Raw genomic sequence first — 18,723 nt, 5'->3', positions numbered from 1 at the left:
ACGTGGTGTAAAAATAAAATAAACATTTAAAATAAACCCAAAATGAAACAAAAATAAAAGGACAATATAAATGATTATCAAAAGGCACCTTTAACAAATAAAACCCAAGCTATAACAGACTAACAGAAGGGTCATCTTCGAGGCCACACACAACTGTCTTCAAAGCCACGTCCAGGCACCTTGCTAAGCGGAGTCCTGGGGCGTGTAGTGTGGAAGGAGAGAGATGGAAGCTCTACTTACAGGTGGGGGATGACTTCAAAGCAGATCAAATGTACAGAATAAACCCAATGAAAAAAAAAAAAACCAAAGGAAAGCAAACACTCATGCGTTAAACATGATAAATAGACTTCATATAGGTCAAGCCCTGGATGGCTTTAGAAGATGGCTTAGAGTTCTCTTAGAAAATTGGCTGCTTTCAGTCAGTCAAAAATCTCGTCCTGATCTGCCCCTTGGATGCAGGTATCTGAAGACCACTGGCGTGGTCCACCTGGCCCAGACACGAGTCTCTTTGTTACAGCAAGTTAAGAGAAGTGCTCATTAGTGCACACAGATTAACTGGGCAGGTAAGGCAAAAGGAAAAACCCCAACTTTTCCTGATTGGGGGGGGGGGGGGGAAAAGATACATTTCAAGCTTACTTTTATTAAGCAGCAGATCTCGAAGGACAGCTGTTGAATGTTAAATATTACAAGGGCCGTGGGGTTTCCTGGGGGGTGCAGTAGCAGGGCCTCACACCCAGCCGCTGGTCAGTTTGTAGAACATCTCCTCGTCCAGACTCTCGTTCTGGTCTTTGGCTCGCGTTGACAGGAAGATGTAGCCCCCGATGAACTCGTGAACCACTTTGCAATCCACCTCCGTGCAGATGAAGGACACACGGACGTCGTCGGCGAACTCCACTGTCACCTGCGGGGACAAAATGTGGGGGTGCTGTGTGTCAGCCTCACTGGGGGCTTCCCAAGGGTGTCACGCTGACACGTCCTCTTCCTTTCTGCCTCATTTTTCTTTTCTCTTAACTGAGAGGACTTTTCCCTTCACAGAATCACAGAAACATTCAGGTTGGAAAAGACCCTCAGGATCACCAAGTCCAACTTGCTAACCCTACTCTACAAGGTTCACCCCTAAACCATATCCCCAAGCACCACCCTTGCCTAAGTCACAGAATCCCAGACTGGTGAGGGTTGGAAAAGACCTCTAAAGATCTTCTAGTCTAACCCCCCCCTGACAAAGCAGAGGCACCCAGAGCACGTTGTCCAGCATCACAATGTCCTCTCCAGGTGGGTTTTGAATCTCTTCATAGGAGACCTCACAGCCTCTCAGGCAGATATAGAAACACCTTTTTTATTATTTTACTTTGATTTAATTTTAAAATTTATCCTTTTTTTATTATTATTTTTATTACACCTTTTATTCCCAAGTCATTCAGAGTGTGTTTCCATCTCTGGTGCTGAGCATGTGGTGACATCTCTGTTGCTTCAGGAGCAACAGAAACCAGGCACAGACCTGGGATTTCTTTCCACTTATCTCCCTGAGCTGATTCTGGTTTTGTAAGTTAAAGTTTGGCCACAGAAATGCTTTGTGGGGGGTGGGGTGCTCATTTTGGAGTGACTGAAGGCAGTCTCCATCTATTGCTGCCCCTTATTTTTTTTGTCCCCTCATCACTGACAGCTCTCCAGGAGGGAGGGGGATTCCTAGCAGAGTATTCAAGCTGAGTAATTGTGATACTGGGGCATACAACTGGGTCAGAACAAAGCCTCTGAGGCAGAGGGGAAGCTGAATAATTTCTCCAGCAACACTTCTGGAGCCACAAACCACAGGAGAACATCCCCCATGGATCCCTGACGATTTTAATGAGGTGTTCAGCCAACAAGGAGCACAAGAAGTTTGTGCATCCAAACAGAACAGTTGGGTGAAAGCCCATCTTGGAGCCCAGAGAAGGGTCTGCTGTTGCTTTTTGTTCCTTACATCAAAGTTTTCAGCTGAAAGAAAAGGAATTTTTGTGTGGAGGGAGCCCAGCACATCAATGTTCCTGGTTAGGGTCCAGCCTGAGCATTGGTTCTGATGCTCGGTTTTATTTCACTGCCTTTCAGTGGGTGTTCAGAGAGGGGGAAATGGCTCCAACAAAGAATCATTCAGGGCTTTTTTTCTGCTTTTTCAGGTCTAACTCAACTCCACCAACAGTTAGGGTGAGCTCTGCTGGATTTAAATATTTTTTAAATAACCCCAGCTACTCAGAATCATTTTGGTTGGAATAAACCTTTAGATCTCTGAGGAGGGAGGAGAAGCTGTATTATGTTAGCAGAGTAGGATGGGACATGCTTTACAATCATAGAATTGTTTAGGCTGGAAGAGACCTAAAGACCACAGAGTCCAACCATTAACCCAGAACTGCCAGATCACCACCAAACCAACATCACATCTACACAGCTTTTAAAAATACCTCCAGGGGTGGGGACTCCACCACTGCCCTGGCCAGCCTGTCCCAGGGCTTGATGAGCCTTCCGAGGAAGAAATTGCTCCTTAAAGTCCAACTTACACCTTCCCTGGCACAATTTGACCATTTCCTCTCATTCTATCACTTGTTCCTTGGGAGAAGAGACCAACCCCCACCTCACTCCAACCTCCTTTTGGGAGTTGTAGAGAGCCAGAAGGACTCCCTCCAGGCTAAACACCCCAAGCTCCCTCAGCTGCTCCTCACCACACCTGTTTCTAGACCTTTCACCAGCTTTGTTGCCCTTCTTTGGACGCGCTCTACTACCTCAATGTCCTCTTTGCAGTAAGGGTCCCAAAACGGAACCCAACATGTGAGGTGTGGCCTGACCAGTGCTGAGTACAGGGGGTCAATCACATCCCTGGTCCTGCTGGCCATACTATGGCTGATCCAGGCCAGGATGCTGGTGGCCTTCTTGGCCATGTGGGCACACTGTTAGCTCATCTCCAGCCGGCCGCCAACCAACACCCCCAGGTCCTTTTTCACTGGGCAGTTTCTGCCCCAAGCCTGGAGTGCTCCTGGGTTGTGATGCTAGGGTAGGGCCCAGCACCTGGCTTTGTTGAACCTCACCCATTGTCCTCGGCCCATTTTAGGAACTGGTGAAGGGAAACCTTGACTGTTCAAAAGCCAGCATAGGAAGTCACCTTAATAAGGCATGAGAGCAGCGTGTGCCTCGGGTGAGGCAGGCTGGGGAAGCAGCTGAGGTGCAAGGCACCAGCTCACCATTTTAATCTCCCAGTTGACGTTCCACTGCTTCATGTTGCTGAACCTCCAGGTTTTGACGGCGTCGCCAGTGCTGGCGTCCATGCGGATCAGCCGGTTGTAGGCGATGCCAATCAGCTCCTCCTTCTTGCCCCCGTGGAACCTGCGACACGGAGAGGGATTAGTGACCACCCGCCCGCGGCACACGGCTGCCCCTGGGGGGCTCAGCAGCCTGGGTAACACAGTTCAGGGGAGTTCGCATGCTGATGGAATTCCAGCTTCTCATTTCAGCGTCACCACAAGGTCCACAGCTCAGGGTGTGTCACATGTTCAGAGAATCACAGAACAGTTTGGGTTGGAAAAGATCTCTAAGATCATTGAGCCCAACCCAGCACCACCATGGCTATTAAACCACATCCCAAAGTGCCATGTCCACACACTTCTTGAACACCTCCAGGGATAATGACTCCACCATCTCCCTGGGCAGTGTGTTCCAATGCCTGACCACTCTCACAGGAAAGAAATTTTTCTTAATGTCCATCCTCAACCTCCCCTGGAGCAACTTGAGACCATTTCTTTTTGTTCTATCACTTGATACTAGGCAGAAGAGAACAACCCCACCTGGCTCCAACCTCCTTTCAGGGAGTTGTAGAGAGCAATGAGGTCTCTCCTCAGCCTCCTTCACTCTGGACTAAACAATCCCAGTTCCCTCAGCTGCTCCTCACCAGACCTGTTCTCCAGACCCTTCACCAGATTCATTGCCCTTCCCTGGACCTGCTCCAGCACCGCAATGTCCTTCTTGGAGTGAAAGGCCCAAAACTGAACCCAGTATTTGAGATGTGGTTTCACCAGTGCTCAGTACAGGGGAACAATAACTTCTCTACCTATGCTGGTCACACTATTGTTGATCCAGGCCAGGATGCTGTTGGCCTTCTTGGCCAGCTGGGCACACACTGCCTCACCTTCAGCCAGCTGTCAACCAGCACCCCCAGGTCCTTTTCTGCCAGGCAGTTTTCCAGCCACTCTCCCAGAGTCCTACATTTCACCTCTGGTGGACATTTACCCATGCAGCTGCCCCTGTTGTGACCTCACCAACCTGGCAATGAAATGCGTGATGCCGAACTCGGGCAGCGACTGCCAAGCCTGAATGAACCTCATCTTGGCCTCGATCAGACTCATCTGAGCGACGTTCTGGTGGGCTTCCAGGATGCGTGCCGTGATCTGAGGGTGGTGAGACACACCAGCTTTAGGGGAGTGGCTTTGTTAGTGGCATCTCAGCTTGTCACAGGAAGGGGTAGTGACTGGGGAGGCGTTTGGGAGGCAGCACGCTTAACAACTTCTACTCTCTTTCAGCTATGGCTGCTCAAAGCCTGCGGCCATGGCTGATCAACGAGGAGCTGCTTCTGCCTCCCATCTCCAGACATATAAAAGCAAATATAGATCTGTGCTGTCTGGAGGCAAAGAGCCACTTGGGCTCCGTTAGTTGAAGACGCAGGATGTGAGCAAATTTCTGGTGTAGGGTTTCCAGTTTCGCAGCAGAAATCACTGGGGACCATTATAAAAACCAAACAGGGCCCAAATTTCACCAAAGGGGAGGGGGGGAAGGTTGGGTTTTGTTAGTGTGTTTTTTTTTTCATTGCTGCTCTCCAAACTAAAGAGATTCTAAACTACTTTAAGTTTTAGCTTAAATTTAGCTTAATTTTATTGTTGCTGTCACTTACCAAGTCTCTTACATAGCCTGGCTGTAGATGGCAAGGCGAGAAAAAAAACAAACCAAGAAAAGGAAGCAGAAAGAAAAAAAAAGCAATCAGAAATATGGCAATAAAGCAAAGGAAAAAAAAAGTGTAAATTAACTGCAAAACAAAGTTCAAGCAAAAAAAAACCAAACAAAAACAAAACCAAACCACATGCACAATTTCTCAGGTGGAGAAGCAGCCACAGCGAATATAAGGATGGAGAGGAGATTTGCCCCTCGTGCTGGCCCTGCCTGAGCACTGGTGTGGTGTAGGGCTAAAGGCTTAGGTTCTGAGATGGTTTTGGTTCTGCTGGTGGATAAAGAGGAAGGTGAAGCTGGCAGCTCAGAGGAGAATTCGTGTCTCCACGCTCCTCCCCATGTCCCTGCTCAGACTCAGGCTCTCTTACTGCAGAGGAAGCTCAGTAGGAAGTTTGATAGCTCCTTTGATTTGAGAGACAAGGAGAAATGATGGGGATGCTGCTTGGGGTAATAAGTGGTTGGAGGATAACATCAGCCAGGCTTCCTGGGGACGCATCCAGCTGGATGCTGCTCCAACAGTGAACCCCAGCAAGGGGTTCTTGAGAGCTGTGAATATGCTTATTTGGGGTTGTTGTTTTCCTTCGTCTTTCGGATTTGTGCTCACCACACCCCATCTGCCAACCCTACTCTGCTGCAAGGGCACGTGGAGACAACCACCACCAAAGCAGGTCTGGGGCTAGTATAGGATCAAGCACATCTATAAATCCTCTGTCAAGGAACTCTGCCAGTTCCCATTTCAGCACCGTCTGTGGGCTGCATGACCTCCTCCTCCTCCTCCTTCCCCCACCTCAGGTCGCAGAGGGATCCTTGCGGTCGAATTCCTTGCATTCCCTCAGCCTCCATCCCTCCTGTCACTTGTGCAGCTGGCAAACATCCTCCACTGCTGCAAGCTCTGCTTCTGGCTCTAAAGGAAAAGCCTCCATCTGGTGTTTAGGTGATGTCTGTGAGGGACATGGCGTTTGCCTTGTGCCAAGCAGCCGGCCTCGGAGCCTGGTGAGAGCTCGTGCCTGTCCCCGTGGTTCGACAGGGGTTATGTGCACCACGAGGATACCTGTGTGGTAAGCACCTTCTGGGAGCCAGTATTTTTCCAGGTGCCTTCACTGAGTTCAAACCCAGGAGGTATTATATATGTAAAAACGGTACATTGATGCAGCCTCTCCTCCATCCAAGTGGATATAAAGGCTTATTCAGAAGGAGAATAAGGGCTATATAAAATATAACTCCACTGCCAGGAAACCACCGTGCAGTGCCAACAAAATGTTCTATTTTCCCTGCTTCTCTGACTTGCAGCCTTCTTCTGGGCTGGAAGAAATCCTATCTAGCCACAGGCAGCCTGGAGCAGCCAGGCTGAATGATGAAGTCACCAAAAGGCCACGGAGCCCTGCCTTCCTGATCTTTGCTGCTGTCCTGACATATAATGCCTTTCAGAAAGCCATGCATTTATTTCCAGTGTGGAACAGTTCCAGCCCTGTCATGCACGGATCGAATGCGGCATGGAGTTCAAGCACAAGTCACAGCAACTTGAAATGAAGCAACGTTTCAAGGGCTGGCATTTGGAAGTAGTGGAAAAGCAAAAGAGAGAAATAAACTGCACAACAGCCAAGTCTGCATAAAGCACTGCAAGCAACTGCATCTCCTCTGCTGCTCCAGGGGATTTCTGCACAGGCTCTGTGCAAGGGAAGGGGTTTTAATCCCAGCACCAGGGACTGGTTTCATAGATTCTTAGAATGGTTTGGGCTGGAAGGGACCTTCAAGATCATCTAGTTCCAAACCCCCTGCCATGGGCAAGGACCCCTTCCACTAGACCAGGTTGCTCAAGGCCCCATCCAGCCTGACCTTGAACACCTCCAGGGAGGGGGCACAGCACAATTAAACCGCATTTTTCCCTGCTGCTGAGGCTGTGTACGTGCAGTGTCACATAAACCACAGCACAATGAAGGCGGTGGGTGCCATCCCCAGGTGCTGGATCGAAACCACACATTTCCATTCTCGTTTTAGTAACCACGTGCATCCAGTTATAAGTGACAGCATCCAAAACACACTGTGTTAAACCCCAGGGTATTGCCCAAACGGGTGCACGGTGAGCCCAAGTCCACACCATCTCCACCACCACGGCAGGGTGAGCGCAGGCCAGCACCTACCTGCTTGTTCTTGTACTTTTTTAGGTAGCGAGGAGACACCAGGCACTCGGGGTTAATGTCGGTGTTGATTTGTTCTGGGATCAGCTGTGGGTCTGGGTTCAAATGCTGCATTTTCAGGAAGGAGAGGATGTTCTGCACTTCCATGCCGTAGGAGCTGTCGGCCATCGTCTTACCCTTGGAGGCCAGGCGGCAGGCAGCCATCCAGCTGGCGTACTGCGTCTCCTGCAGCCCCGAAACAGAGACCCGTGCCCATCACAATGGTGGAGATGCCACCTTCCTCCCCTTAAAACACCTCCAGAGAACCTTTATTTCCCTTGCAGCCCCAGCAGAATAAAAGATGCACAAAGGCAGGCAGAAACTCAGTCAACATGCAGACTACAACCAAAGCACAAGGCCAAGGAAGAGCAGGGGCTGACTTTCTCCTCTAGCCTTACACACATGCTCTGGATGTTGAGATCAGACACATGGGACTGTAGTTTATTTTTTTTTTTAAATTAACCCCAGCCACACAGAATCTTTTTGGTTGGAAGAAACCTTTAGATCTCCAAAGAGGGTGGAAGAGGAGAGACTGTATTATGTTAGCATGGTGGGATGGGACACGCTTTAAATCACAGAATCATAGAATTATTTAGGCTGGAAAAGAATTTTGAGAATATTGAATCCAACTTTCAACCCAGTACTGCCAGATCACCACCAAACCATGTCCTGCAGCACCACATCTACACAGCTTTTCAACCCTTCCAGGGATGGGGACTCCACCACTGCCCTGGGTAGCTTGTTCCAGGCCTTGACAACCCTTTCAGGGAAGAAATTTTTCCCAGTGTCCAACCCAAACCTCCCCTGGTGCAACTTGGGGACACTTCCTCTTGTCCTGTCACCAGGATTTGTCCCATCAGCATGAGCTGACAGTGGGCAAAGGATGAAGAGAGGGCTGGTCCAAGTAATAAACTTACATTATCACAGCGAAGCCAGATTTCATTCATCCCCTCTGCCACTGGAATCAGAAGTTTGATGTTAAACTTCTGACCAGAGATGTTCACATCAGGGGTAACTTCACATCCTGCAATGAAGGAGTCAGTTGTTTAACAGTGGTTCAAAGAACTGTGCTTTAAAAAGAGAAAAAATAATCCCCAAAAAAAAGGAAAAAGAAAAAGCAAAGCTTTGCCCCTAAAGGGTGTCCAAGAGCACCTCAGTGCTGCAAAGGTCTTACACCACATCTCTGATGGTTGAGCACTCTGCATGGGAGGGTCAAAAACAGTATCAGATGTCTCCATTCCAAGTGACAGGAAAAAAACGGGAGAAAAAAGCAAGACCTGATCTGGAAGGTTACAGAAAGATTACAAAAGCTTAGGCATGCCAGCAAGGTTCATCTCATAGAATCACCTTTAAGATCATCAAGTCTAACCATTACCTAATCCTACCAAGGGTGCTGCTAAACCACACCCCTCAGAACCACATCGCTGCACCTCTGAAACATCTCCAGAGATGTGGATTCAACCACTTCCCTGGGGAGCCAGTGTTTGAGAAACCTTTCAGTGAAGAAGATTCTTCTCATACCCAATCTAAACCTCTCCTGGTGCAACTTGAGGCCATTGCTTCTTGTCCTGTCACTAGTTACTTGGGAAAAGAGGAAGACCTCCACCTTGCTCCAACCTCCTTTCAGGTAGTTGTACAGTCAGGCACAGGTCTTCCTCTGAGCCTTCTTTCCTTCAGGCTAAACAATCCCAGTTCCTTCAGGTGCTCCTCAGAAGATCTGTTCTCCAGACCCTTTACCCGTTTTGTTGCTCTTCTTTGGACCTCAGTGCCTTTCCTGTAGTGAGGGGCCCAAAACCAAACACAGTACTGAAGGCATGGCCTCACCAGGAAGCTGGCAAATACTGGAGTTCCATCAAAGGGTAGGAAGAAGTGGCTGGATGGGTGCTGACTCTCACCCTGGAACCCCTCACATCACTGCCACAGGCAGGGGTGAGGTGTGACCATCCTGCTGTTGGTGTATAGAGAACCACAAGTGGCTGTATGAACACCAAGGTGTGATGAACTTAACCAGCCACGTTAGCCTGAGCACTGCTTCAGCATCGCCTCCAAGATACTTCCAACGTGCCATCACAGCAGACAGGTCCAAAGCTCCCAAAAAAGGTCTTGGGAGCTGGGCTTCACCCTGACTGCAACGTGAGGTCACTTGGCATCACATCTGCTCCCGCCCCCATGGGGAGAAAAATGAGCTCTCTGCAGTTAGGTGGCTGCTGGAGCAGGAATGTTGAACTTGACATAGGAAAATCCATCAGCCAAAGGAATTTAATAGCTCATGTGCAAGGAGAGCTTGAGTGAGGCTGCTCACAGCCAGGGACAGAAGGAAACAAAATTAAAAGCAGCAAGAGGAAGAGAATATGCTGCTCTCCAGCTCAGACTTATCCTTGGCAGTCGAGAGCTGGCTCAGCTTGTTTGGAGAGCCACAACCAAAAAGAAGAATGGAAGAAGTTGTCACCCTGTGGTATTGGGGAGCTGGTGGTGCTTCTCCTTGGGGTCACACGTACCACGCACTCACTTTCTGGAAGCATTTGCCATGCTATCAAACCCAGTCATCCTCGTTCCTTTAAACATATCTACCCAACCCTAGGGTGGCATGCCAAGAAGATAAAGCAGTGGGAGAACAAGATGCAGCAAGTAGCAACCAATTACTGGAATAAAACCACAGAACCATGGAATGGTTTGGGTTGGAAGGGACCTTTAAAGGTCATCTAGTGCAACCTCCCTGAAGTCAGCAGGGATGTCTGCAACTAGAGCAGGTTTCTCAGAGCCCAAAACAACCTGACCTGGAATGGTTCCAGGGATGGGGCATCTACCACCTCTCTGGGAAACCTGGGACAGGGTCTCATCACCCTTGGCTCAAGTATTTCTTCCTTCTCCCCAGTCTTAATCTCTCTCTTTTAGTTCAAACCATCATCCCTTTTCCTGTCACAACAGGCCCTGCTAAAAGGTCTGTCCCCAGCTTTCTGATCAACCCTTTTAAGTACTGAAAGGCCACAAGAAGGTCTTCTTGGAGCCTTCTCTTCTCCAGGCTGAACAAACCCAACTCTCTCAGCCTGACCTCACAGCAGAGGGTTTCCAGCCCTCCCATCATTGCTGTGGCCTCCTCTGGCCCTGCTCCAACAGGTCCATATCTCTCCTGTGCTGAGGACTCCAGATCTGACCCCAGCACTGCAGGTGGGGTCAGAGCAGAGCAGAGCAGAGGGGCAGAATCCCCTCCCTCCACCTGCTGCCCACACTGCTGGGGATCAGCCTAGGACATGGCTGGGCCTGGGCTGTGAGCACACAGTGCTGGGTCATATCCAGCCTTTCACCCACCAGCACCCCCAAGTTCTCCTCAGGGCTGCTCTCCAGCCCTTCATCCCCCAGCCTGTACTGATACCGAGTATTGCCCCAGCCCAGGTGCAGGTGCTCACACGTGGCCTTGTTGAACAGCATGAGGTTCTCATGCACATGCTTCTTTAGCTTGTCCAAGTCCCCCTGGACAGATCCTGCCCCTCAGGTGTGCAAACTGCACCACTCGGTTTGGTGTCATCTGCAAACCTGCTGCAAATGCAATGGCACTCAGGCTTCTCTTACCTCTCAGGTTCATCTGGTGAGCAGGAGTCCCGTTGGATTCCTCTTTGCTTTTGTAGCAGGAGATAGAGGTATCTTTGAAGGTGCACCAATATGGCTTGTAGCCTTTCAACGTCAACTTCTTGGGCCTGCCAGACAGGTTGAGGGACATATCAGTTGGTTGAAGTGCCTACACCAGCAAACTCATTTCACCCTTTAAAACCTGGTGTCAGAAGCCTGGGACATGCCCACCACTGGGATGGTCCATGCCTGGTGGGAGCTCAGCCACCACTCACCAACCCTTCGCTGCAATGCTGGGTCAAGAAACTGAACTACAGTTGCAGATTTGGACTCTTCAGTCCCATGGAGGTGCCACTGATTTGGGGGAAGGTGAGGGGAGGTGAAGAACTGTTACAAAACCAGACGTGTCTGTGACTCACTGCAAGATATGGCTCTTTGCCTGCCATATTCAACTGGAACCTCTTTGCTCAAGCTCTGAAAGGAAGAAGTGGGACTTCTAAAAGACTTGTCCACCAAAGTCTTGCATGAGCACACTTGCTGTTTTCCTTTTAAATACTCCACATCAGAAGGTTCAGTTCCTTCCTATGGAAAATGTGGATCTTGCCTGTATCTATGGAAGCAGGATGGCCCTGTTAGCCTGCAACAACCTGGCATGGTAGTAACCTGAGCCCTGCTCATCCCATCATAAGATCTTCATAGAGGTGATTTTTCTTAACCCCCTTCATTTCTAAACCTTATTCAAAAGCTGTATCTGCAGTCTCTCACTGTAAAGCATTTCTCAGATCTCCATACCAGAAACAGCTGCTGAAGCCTCATCTGGAAGGATGAAATATGACACAGCCCAAATTGCTTGTCCTTGGGGCTCTGCATTTTCATTTCCTTGTAAAAATGTGCTAGGGGCTGCTCAGGGGAATTAGGGAGATGGGTGAGAAACATGGCATCTGCCTGAACCCTGCTGCTCCCACACCTCTGATGGCATCTGAGCTTGGGGCACCTGCTGCCTTCTCCTGCCTTTGATAGTTTTCCTTCTCCTAAAGCCCTGGCACACGCAGTCTTGGCCCTGTGCAAACTTTACAACCCAAATTTCCTTTGAAAGCTGCCTCCCAGTCCAGAACAGGTCACCAACTTCCAGCCCAGCCATCCTACACATGCAGGGTTTTCCATCCCTTGCTTTGCATCCTTCTCTAAAGATGTTTTAATACTGCCTTGACCTTTTCTGGGGACTCCTTTAAATTGCAGGCAGGGCATTTTGGCCAGCATAGGCAGTATCCCTGCTGGCAGGGGAGAGAGGAACATCACAAGTGTCTGCAGCAACACCAGGCATGTACAGGGACATATATATAGGGTATACTTAAGGATATATATTGCAGCTCCTCCTTAACAGAAGTGTGGCAAAAGGCATGCCCAAAGCTGAGCCAGCTCCTAACATCATGGCTTTCATGTTGGGTTTCTGGCACTAAAATACCACCTGACCCTCATTTCTGGGAGCAAATGGGAATTCTGTGCTTCTCTGCCATGGCAGGACAGCCTAAAATCCCAGCTCCAGGATCTGGGGTTTGCACTGGGTGAGGAACCCAGCAGCTACTTGCTGCTCCATCTCCTGCTCCACCAACTGGCACATCCAATTTGCAAGCAATTAGCTCCCCAAATCATGTCTAATTTTGTTGGCAAATAACACATCAAAGGAGAGAGCAAATTTGTTTGTTTGTTTGTTCAAGAGGAGGAATAAAAAATGTCCATTCAGAGGCAAGGCACAGGCTGCAGCCCTGAAACTTTGCCCCAGTTAGGACAAACCACAAGCCCAGATGGACACAGAGGCCTTGCTGATTTGCCTTTGGAGTGGGGGAGAGTTTTTCAGAACACAAGTGAGAGGTTCTGGCTCCAGAACTAAACAATTAATAAAGCAGAGGCTTCTCCCAGAGCCTGTTTTGCTGCCGACAGCTTTTATTCTATATGTCCTCCAGCCAGGCTGTGAAATCTCATCATTGTTTCCAGTTTCCAGAACTTTCACCCTAACCCTTGCCGCAGCAGGCAATAAATTGCAGAAGACGATGGCGGCTGCCAAAGCGTTCCTCCAAGTCCAGACACTGCTGCTCCTGCTTTCCACCTAATACCATCCAAGTCAAAGCAAAATTAAAACAACTCCTAAACCCTGAGTGAGCTGGAAGAGGAGCAGAGTCAGCTTAACCTGCTCCTTTTGGCAAGGAGAGGGCTGAGAGATGGGGATTAGGCTGTTTATAATTCATCCAGCCTCTTGTAAACCAGAAGTATTTAGGCAAGGTTTCTAGGTTTCACTCTCAATTTTAGGATGGCTTGATTATCTCCTGGGCATTAATTCTGTTAGAGAAATATCCCAGCGCTTGCTGCTGGCTGTGGGATGCAGCAAGCTCTCTTGGAGGGATGTGTGCCTCCTGGGGTGGTGACAGTGGGAAAACAGCCTGAGTTTTATAGAATCACAGAGTCACAGAATGGTTTGGGTCAGAAGGGACCCTTAAATGTCATCTAGTCCAAACCTCCTGCAGGGACATCTGCAAGTAGAGCAGGTTGCTAAGAGCCCCAAACAACCTGACCTGCAATGGTTCCAGGAATGGGGCACCTATCAACTCAACTGGGGCAGCATCTCACCACCCTCAGTGTCAAATACTTCTTCCTCCTATCTAGTCTAAATCTCCCTTTTTTTTTAGTTTAACCTCATTACCCCTTGTCCTGTCACAACAGGCCCTGCTAAAAAGTCTATCCCCAGCTTTCTGATTGTCCCTTTTAAGTACTGAAAGGTCATAAGAAGGTCCCCATGGAGCCTTCTCTTATTTAAGAGCTAATCAACTTCACTATCCAGTATTTCAAGCAGTGTGAATTATTCCGTGACTGAGCTACAGGATAAAGAAGTAAAATGTTTGAGTATTAACAAAGCCCAGGTGCTGTGCTGTGGTATTACAAATCAATTGCTGGGTGGCTTTTCACAAGAGGGTAATGTGTGCAGCCAGACCTTAAGGCCAGGAGACAAAAACAAAAGGATATGAGGTGGTAGGACCATTAATTATTCACAGACATCACCAGTTTCACAAGCAGCTCTTCCCCTCAGCACTTACTTGAAGACTTTAATGTAGTCAGCGAGCTCTGGGATGGAAGTGATGTCACCCTGAAAAGAAAAGAGGAACCCATTCACCCTGCTGCCCAAGCAGAGCCAGGGTGCTGGGTCTGGAAGGGAACCAAAGGGATGCTGCACAGGGAAGGACGCTGGTGGCAGCTTCACCAGCCAGCACTGTGGCTCAGGGGTTCATGAAAATGTTCCTGAGAAAGCCCTATCCGCTTCATGGGAGAAATAAGAGGATAAAAATCTGCCTCACAGAAGTGCTGTTTGGAAAGCAGAGGACAAGGTTTTATTTTTCTTTGAGGAATTCCTGCTGCTGCTGGAGCCAATTCCCACCCGCCAGGTCACCAGCGGTCACACCAACTCGTGTTCACAGAGGGATTTTTCTCCTCCCTTAGTTATTTCCTTAGGCTCCAAAGAAAAGAAAAGCCCTGCACCTCCACAGAGGACTGGGGAAGGGCTTTCTCATCGTCTAGAAAAGCATTTTTTTCCCTTCAGATTTTCTAACATTGCATTTAATTTCAGGTTTTCCATGAGCAAAACATACAGGGTGGCACTTGTGATTCCCATGAGATGGAACTGAAGGGTTTTTGGAGTAAAAAAAAAAAAAAAAAAAGAGCAAAGGCTGCTCCAACAGCTTCCAGTAGCAAGAGAGTTTACTTTCCACTTCAGTGAGCAACGTTGTTTACAGATACCACAGGGGGGAAAAAATGCAGAATCTAAACAAACAATCCAGTAATTGGCCATTATCCCTATTCAATTACTCGAATGCATCTGGAAATGGCTACTGCCTGTGGGAAGGGATGGAGGGGTTTTGATGAATCATTGTCCCTCCTATCTGGCAGGGTCTGTTCCTTAGGACTTGGGCTTCAAATCTGGTTTTGGAAGGGAATTAGGAAAGATCTCTGGATGATAAGAACTTCTGGTTATTTCTGTGGATGTTGCTCCCTGCAGAAACCACTTGATGTTCTAAATCGCTGTTATTAATGCTAATAAAGCAGGGTAAGTATGGATCTTAGCTTCAAAAAGCTTAGGAACACTTAGAAACATTCTATGAAGTGTAAGACTGGAAACTTCCAGGGATTTTAGGGGTTGAAAGAACTTAAACACAACTCAGAGATGGTATAAAGGTGCAAAGTGCCTGGAAAAGTTGTGCCCTGCCAAGTCTGACCGGACCTAGCACTCTTTCTGCAGTTTAGTTTTTGTATTTCACGTTTTTAAAGGTGGAAAATCAGAGTTAAAACAGCAAATCCTAGGGAAAAATATATATATAATGAAATCCTCAGAAACAGTCACAGCCCCACTCCAGGCTAAAAAGCAGCCTCATAAAAACAGGGTTTCATAAATCTAAGCTATTTCTGAAGAGGGTGGCAGATCGTTCACATGCTGTGAAACTTTGCCATGAATTAGAAATGGTGGAAGAGAAACCTCAGTGTGGAGAATTCAGCGCATTGGAAAGTTGGTAGTGAGAAAAGAAGCCAAATGGATTTTAATTTAGTTTTCCATTTTAATTTAGTAACTTGGTGCAGGGGCAGGGGTTCAGTAAGATTCCAGCTCCTCCAGCACATAGAATCATAGAATTGTTTGGGTTGGAAGGCACATTCAAGATCATCTAGTTCCAACCCCCATACCTCCTACTAGACCAGGTTGCTAACGGTCCCATCCAACCTGGCTTTGAACACTTCCAGGCCTCCACCAACTTCTCTGGGCAACCTGTTCAAGTGCCTCACCACCCTCATGGGGAAGAATTTCTTCTAATGTCTAGTCTGAATTGAGCTTCCCCCAGTTTGAAGCCATAACCCTTTACCTTGTCACTATATATGTTTGTAAGAAGTCCCTCTCTAGCTCTCCTGTAACCCCCTTCAAATACTGGAAGGCTGCTCTAAGGTATCCCTGGAGCCTCTTCTTCTCCAGGCTGAGAAGAGGCTCCCAACTCTCTCAGTCCATCTTCACAGGAGAGATGATACACTCCACTGATCACCTTCAAGACCCTCCTCTAGACCTGCTCTAACAGATCTATGTCCTTCTTGTGTTGGGCACTTCTCCAATACCATTTAGTCTGATGGTCCCAACAGCGCAAAAGCAATACCCCCCTTGACTTCTACAGCAACATTGAGCTAGGTGTGTGGGACAGGCCGAGCTCTTCCTCCTAAATTAACTTGAAACACCCCAAGAATAGGTCTTGCAACTACAATGAAGCCTTGGATTCAATATATGCACATATTCACATTGGTTTACGCCACTTTGTGCTCCAGCTCAAGTGCTGGCACCATGTTTGACATTGCCAAGGACCCCTTCCCATCAGAACTACTCCTCAGTATTTAAAAACCTTATGATTTTAATGCAAATATTATTGGGGTCTATTTTTTGTGTTGTTTTACTGGGCTGTGGGCAACCTCCTCACACTGTAGGAGGAGAAATAGAAAAAACAAGAGAGGAAGGAAGTAAAAAAAGTTGGATGTGTGGCAGAATTCCCAGCTCAGGGTGATTACTCCTGCCTTGTGTGAGATGAGGAGGAGACTTGCAAGCCAAGATGCCATCGCATGCCCGCAGCCCTTACCAGGATCGTCGATGTTTTGCCACCTTCCAGAGTAATCTCCAGGTCCGAGAGTGCAGCATCCACCTCATCCACCTCCTTGTCACTGTTGTTCAGGTGGTTTTCCGAGGACATGATGGACAGCTTATTGATGTGGTACTGAAAGGCAAGGCACAGCATTTCATAGAATCATAGAATCATTTTGGTTCATAGAATGGTTGGGGATGGAAGGGACCTTCAAGATCATCTAGTTCCAACCCCTCCTGCCAAGGGCAGGGACATTTTCCACTAGACCAGGTTACTCAAGGCCTCATCCAAACTGGCCTTGAACACCTCCAGGGAGTGGGCACCCATGACCTCCCTGGGCAATCTGTTCCAGTGTCCCACCACCCTCACTGTCAAGAGTTTCTTCCCAATATCCAGTCTAAATCTCCCCTTCTCAAGCTTCAATCCATTCCTTCTCATCCTATCACTACAAGAAAGGTTCAAAAAGACTCTTTAAGATCATTGACTCCAACCATTATCTAACTCTGCCATGTCTGCTGCTAAACTATGTCCCTTAGCACCACATCTCTGGAACTCCTCCAGTGATGGGGACTTCACCACCACCAGAGGCAGCCTGCCCCAGTGTCTGAGAACCTTTTCAGTGATGAAGTTTCTTCTAATATCCAACCTAAATCTCCCACGCTGCAACCTGAGGCCAAAAAGCAAGAAACCCTCAGTTTTGTCCAAGCATAAGAACACCTCCCAGTTTGGAAGGATGCATTGCATTGTTTTTTATCCCAGAAGCCAAAACATCAATGAAATTTCACATGAAAGAGCATGCCCAACCTACTCAGGGCTGCCCAGAGAGGTAAACTGAGTATATATATATATATATATATATTTATATGTATGTTTTCACTCTTTTTCTTTCCCTAGGAGGGGCACTAGGAGCAGACAACCCTGCTCCTGATGGGGATATTTCTGCATCCTACAGCGACGAGGTGTGCCAGACCGCACATAGCAAATGGCCTGCCATCCATCTTACAGAAGTCAATAGCAGGTGTGGTATTTCTGCCAAATCAGGCCAAGTATTCCATAAAACAGATAAGTAAATAGTTCTGGGAAACCCACAGATTATCAGCAGCTGTTTGGGGGGCAGCATGCCAGAAGCCCAGTGTACTTACTAGGGCTTTTAAGAAGGGCAAAACTAAAAGTTAAGAGAGACGTGAACATGTCTGGTAGGAGAAGGCCAAGCTCCTTTTCATGAGAACTAATCATCAGGAAATATTTACACCACCTAATAAGCTCAAGTGAGGATGAGGAGATGGGAAACAATCCGATCTCTACCAGCATGAGAAGTGCAAGCAACCACCAAAGACAAGGTGAGGCTTGAAACACCATTTAGAGCAGATTTCACTTCTCGTGTTCATCAGCGTTCATCAACAGAGAAGCATGGAACGCTACAAAGTCGAGTTTGCCAAAACCATAAAGGCCTTGGGCTGGCTCTTACCTGCAGTGCTGCAAACATCATCATTTCTTCCTCTGTGCACTCAATCTCCTCCAGCAGAATGGCCCACTTGGACTGCTCGTACAGCTGGTTGATCCTGATCGCGTCGTACTGCCAAGCAGGGCAAAAAGATGGACTGGTTGTAGAAGGAACGAGCCCCAGCTCAAGACAAACCATTTCGTCTTTCATTTCAATGCCACAGAATCACAGAATTGTTTTGGTTGGGAAAGACCTCTAAGATCATCAAGTCCAACCACCAAACCAAGTCCACTAAGGCCATGATTCAATTAGAGACTGAAAAGCCTCAGCCACCAAAGCCAAATGGCTCTATGCAACCCTTAGAGCACCTCTACCAAGCAAACTGGTATGTGGGAGCACACAAACCTGGGTTTGGCGCCTGCATGACCAATTCTCTAAGTGGTGGAGGATTCACCAACACAAAATCACATTACAGGCATAGGCATCCTTTGCTCAAAGCCTTTGCCTGTAAAATGCAAGTTAAATAAATAGCTCTGTACCTTTGGATTCAGGTCAAAAAAGCTGTAGTACTTGAACCGGAGCAGCAAAGCTTCGTTTTCTTTCACCTCTTGCTCCATAAGGGATCGGGATGAATCCAGCCATCTGTAAATTGTCCACATAGATTCATAGAATGGTTTGGATTGGGAGGGACCTTAAAGATCATCTAGTTCCAAACCCCCTGCCATGGGCAGGGACACCTCCCACTAGAGCAGGTTGCTCAAGGCCTCATCCAACCTGGCCTTGAACACCTCCAGGGAGGAGACATCCATGACCTCCCTGGGCAACCTGTTCCAGTGTCTCACCACCCTCACTCAAAAACCTGCAGAGAAGTCACAATGATACTTTCAAGAAGCAATTTAAAAACAGGCAGTGTTTAAAG

At 48.0% G+C, this 18,723-nt stretch overlaps 1 protein-coding gene across 2 annotated transcripts in view; it reads right to left on the bottom strand.

The window, feature by feature from the left end:
• Positions 1-288: 288 nt before the first annotated feature.
• FERMT2 (FERM domain containing kindlin 2) overlaps positions 289-18,723 on the bottom strand; it is a 66,236-nt gene continuing 47,801 nt past the window's right edge. The window contains exons 5-15 of one of the 2 annotated variants that reach the window (XM_054400844.1): positions 18,344-18,446; positions 17,829-17,936; positions 16,358-16,492; positions 13,796-13,845; positions 10,710-10,834; positions 8,057-8,163; positions 7,104-7,325; positions 4,910-4,930; positions 4,285-4,409; positions 3,210-3,351; positions 289-901 (exon numbers count right to left, since the gene is read on the bottom strand). In XM_054400844.1, the coding sequence (XP_054256819.1) occupies positions 728-901; positions 3,210-3,351; positions 4,285-4,409; positions 4,910-4,930; positions 7,104-7,325; positions 8,057-8,163; positions 10,710-10,834; positions 13,796-13,845; positions 16,358-16,492; positions 17,829-17,936; positions 18,344-18,446 (1,312 nt within the window). In that variant the 3' untranslated portion in view covers positions 289-727. The remainder of the gene's footprint in view (positions 902-3,209; positions 3,352-4,284; positions 4,410-4,909; positions 4,931-7,103; positions 7,326-8,056; positions 8,164-10,709; positions 10,835-13,795; positions 13,846-16,357; positions 16,493-17,828; positions 17,937-18,343; positions 18,447-18,723) is intronic. The other variant, XM_054400845.1, reaches the window with a different exon arrangement.

The sequence above is a fragment of the Indicator indicator genome, chromosome 4 (genome assembly GCF_027791375.1).
Source record: "Indicator indicator isolate 239-I01 chromosome 4, UM_Iind_1.1, whole genome shotgun sequence".
Classification (NCBI taxonomy): Eukaryota; Metazoa; Chordata; class Aves; order Piciformes; family Indicatoridae; genus Indicator; species Indicator indicator.
Note: the sequence above shows the minus strand (reverse complement) of the source record. Positions and strands in the feature narration are given on the sequence as shown.